Below are 2,280 nucleotides of genomic sequence, written 5' to 3' on the forward strand. Positions count from 1 at the left end.
CATGATGGCTTATCAAATGTCTAACCCAACCGGTTGCCGGCAAATGAAGAAGTAATGCTTGGATCATGATTCATTCATGTATGACAAAATTATGCTGGAAATTAATCATTTCATGGAAAAGCCATAGAATGGAGACAGAGCGTTGCAAGTAGATTCGTTCATGGGTAGGCACATATATTTCATCGATCCATGCTTAATTAGATGCTTTTCGCATAAATTTGTAATGATGATATATGTTCATCTTTCTTGAGATGAGCAAGAACAGATTTGCCACCCAAACGATTTGCTTTTGCTTGCTGATGAAGACTGCACTTTCTAGGGAGAGCGAGTCTACTCTTAAAAATGTAAACGCTCTCTTGATTGAACACGTCAAAGAATTGCGAACCCTTTTTGTTTAAACACGCAATCACTTTTGCAAAGCGTATAATCACACGGTTCCGTCTCCTACTTGGAGGCACGTCGTTTTTGCTTATGGTCAAGAGAGTAGCTAACCAGCTGCAATCTGAATCATCGGCAAGAGAAGAGTTGACCCGTATCCATATTCTCTATAGTCATGGTCTTCTGCTGAATTTTTTCTGCCGTTCTTAGGGCTCCTCCAGCGGTTGCCGCTGGCATGGGCAATTTCACTGGCCGGCGCAGCAGCATCAATATCTTGGAGTCTGTGCATATAAGGGAGAGAGCACTCTCACTAGATGATTAGCGCAGCGCTAGCGTAGATGTTTTTACACTGTTCATCAATTAAACAATTCCTTCAGCTGGCGACTTCGCCGGCCACTGGAGGAGGCCTTAGCTAGCCATCTGAATGGCTTTTGATGGCATCATTATTAGTACATTTATTATCTGATCAATGGGTTACGATCCAATAGTGAAGTTGTATTTGCATTTCCATATTATTTACCACTGCATCTGCATGGCGCCTGAAAAAACTTGGATTGTTCACTCCTGGACGTTGTTGCAGAATCGGCCGCACGTGCCCAAGTTCGGCACCTGGGACAAAGACAATGTCGGGTACACGGCCTACTTCGACAAGGTGCGCGAGAACAAGGGCGCCACCGCGCCGCCGCTGCACCGGCCGTTCAACCCCAACGACCCCGAGGAGGGGCCCATGATGAGCGTCCCCCCGCCGTCGTCCTCGAGGCCGGCGACCTCGGGCGGCCTCCGGGAGCCGCAGCAGAGACACCACCACCGGCGGGCCGACAGCAGCAGCAGCAGCGCGGCGTCCGACCCGGGCGGCAGGGCCGCCGAGCAGAGCAAGTTCGCGCCGCCGCCGCAGTACTACTACCAGTACCAGCAGCGGCCGAGCCCAGAGCCGGCGGCGCAGCAGTACCACTACCATGGCGGCCACCACCAGCACCACGACGGCCACCACCACCAGCACCAACCCCAGGCCGCGCACGGGCCTGGCGGAGGCGGCGGCCACCGCACCTCGCATGCGCAGAGGCACCACCGCCAGGCCGGGCCGGCGGCGCGCGCGCGCTCCGCCTCGCCGCAGAGCAACGCCCCGGTGAGTCTTAGAAGTCTCTTGAATCGATGAGCTCTGCAGACGCGTGATCGCTGACGTGCCGCCGCCTTGGTTTTGGCCCAGAGCCGGCAGCGGGCGTCGGCCGTGCCCAAGTTCGGCGTGTGGGACGAGCAGACCGCGGCGGCGGCGGCGCAGGGGTTCACGGTGCAGTTCGAGAACGTGAAGCGGCACCGGGAGGTGGCCCGGACCGCGGTGCCGTCCGTGCCGCGCGCGCCGTCGCCGCCGGAGGGCGGCGCGGCGAGGCACGCCGCCCACCATCACGGCCACAAGCCCCCCTTCGTGTCCAAGGTACGTGACGATGATGCCTCGCTCGCTCACACCCCAGAGACTACCGGCCGTCTGGTACGGCGATCGATCTTGTCACTGATCAGCTCTGCATTCCTTTCCTTTCGTTGCGCGCAGATGTTCGGATGCTTCCTTCCCCCGGCCAAACACTGAGGAGCAATGGCCGCCACATCTTCAGAGATTTTTCGTTCCCCGCGATTGCATTATGATCAGGCTTAGAATGTTCTTTCATTTCATTCAGTTGTGTGTGGTGATCGATCGAGGGCCGAGAGGAAGAAGGGTTGAGGGGGGGATTTCATATTGTTATGATTGGTTTGCACACTTACTACTATGATGTATAATGATCTGTAAATTATTGTCCTATATATCATCTGCTTAGATTAGTTACCGAGCATCCTAGAGTTGATCACTGTTTCTAGTTACACAGAAAACACCCACCTCTTTCAATCACATACACAGTTGCAAGTGTCGTT

The 2,280-nt window shown here is 54.7% G+C and overlaps 1 protein-coding gene across 1 annotated transcript; it reads left to right on the forward strand.

Moving 5' to 3' along the window:
* Nucleotides 1–910: 910 nt before the first annotated feature.
* LOC120702221 (RPM1-interacting protein 4-like) lies at nucleotides 911–1,960 on the forward strand. The gene is made up of 3 exons (XM_039985947.1): nucleotides 911–1,504; nucleotides 1,586–1,810; nucleotides 1,925–1,960. The coding sequence occupies exons 1-3, from the start codon at nucleotides 911–913 to the stop codon at nucleotides 1,958–1,960; spliced, it is 855 nt and encodes a 284-aa protein (XP_039841881.1).
* Nucleotides 1,961–2,280: the final 320 nt, after the last annotated feature.

This window comes from Panicum virgatum, chromosome 4K (genome assembly GCF_016808335.1).
Source record: "Panicum virgatum strain AP13 chromosome 4K, P.virgatum_v5, whole genome shotgun sequence".
Lineage (NCBI taxonomy): Eukaryota > Viridiplantae > Streptophyta > Magnoliopsida > Poales > Poaceae > Panicum > Panicum virgatum.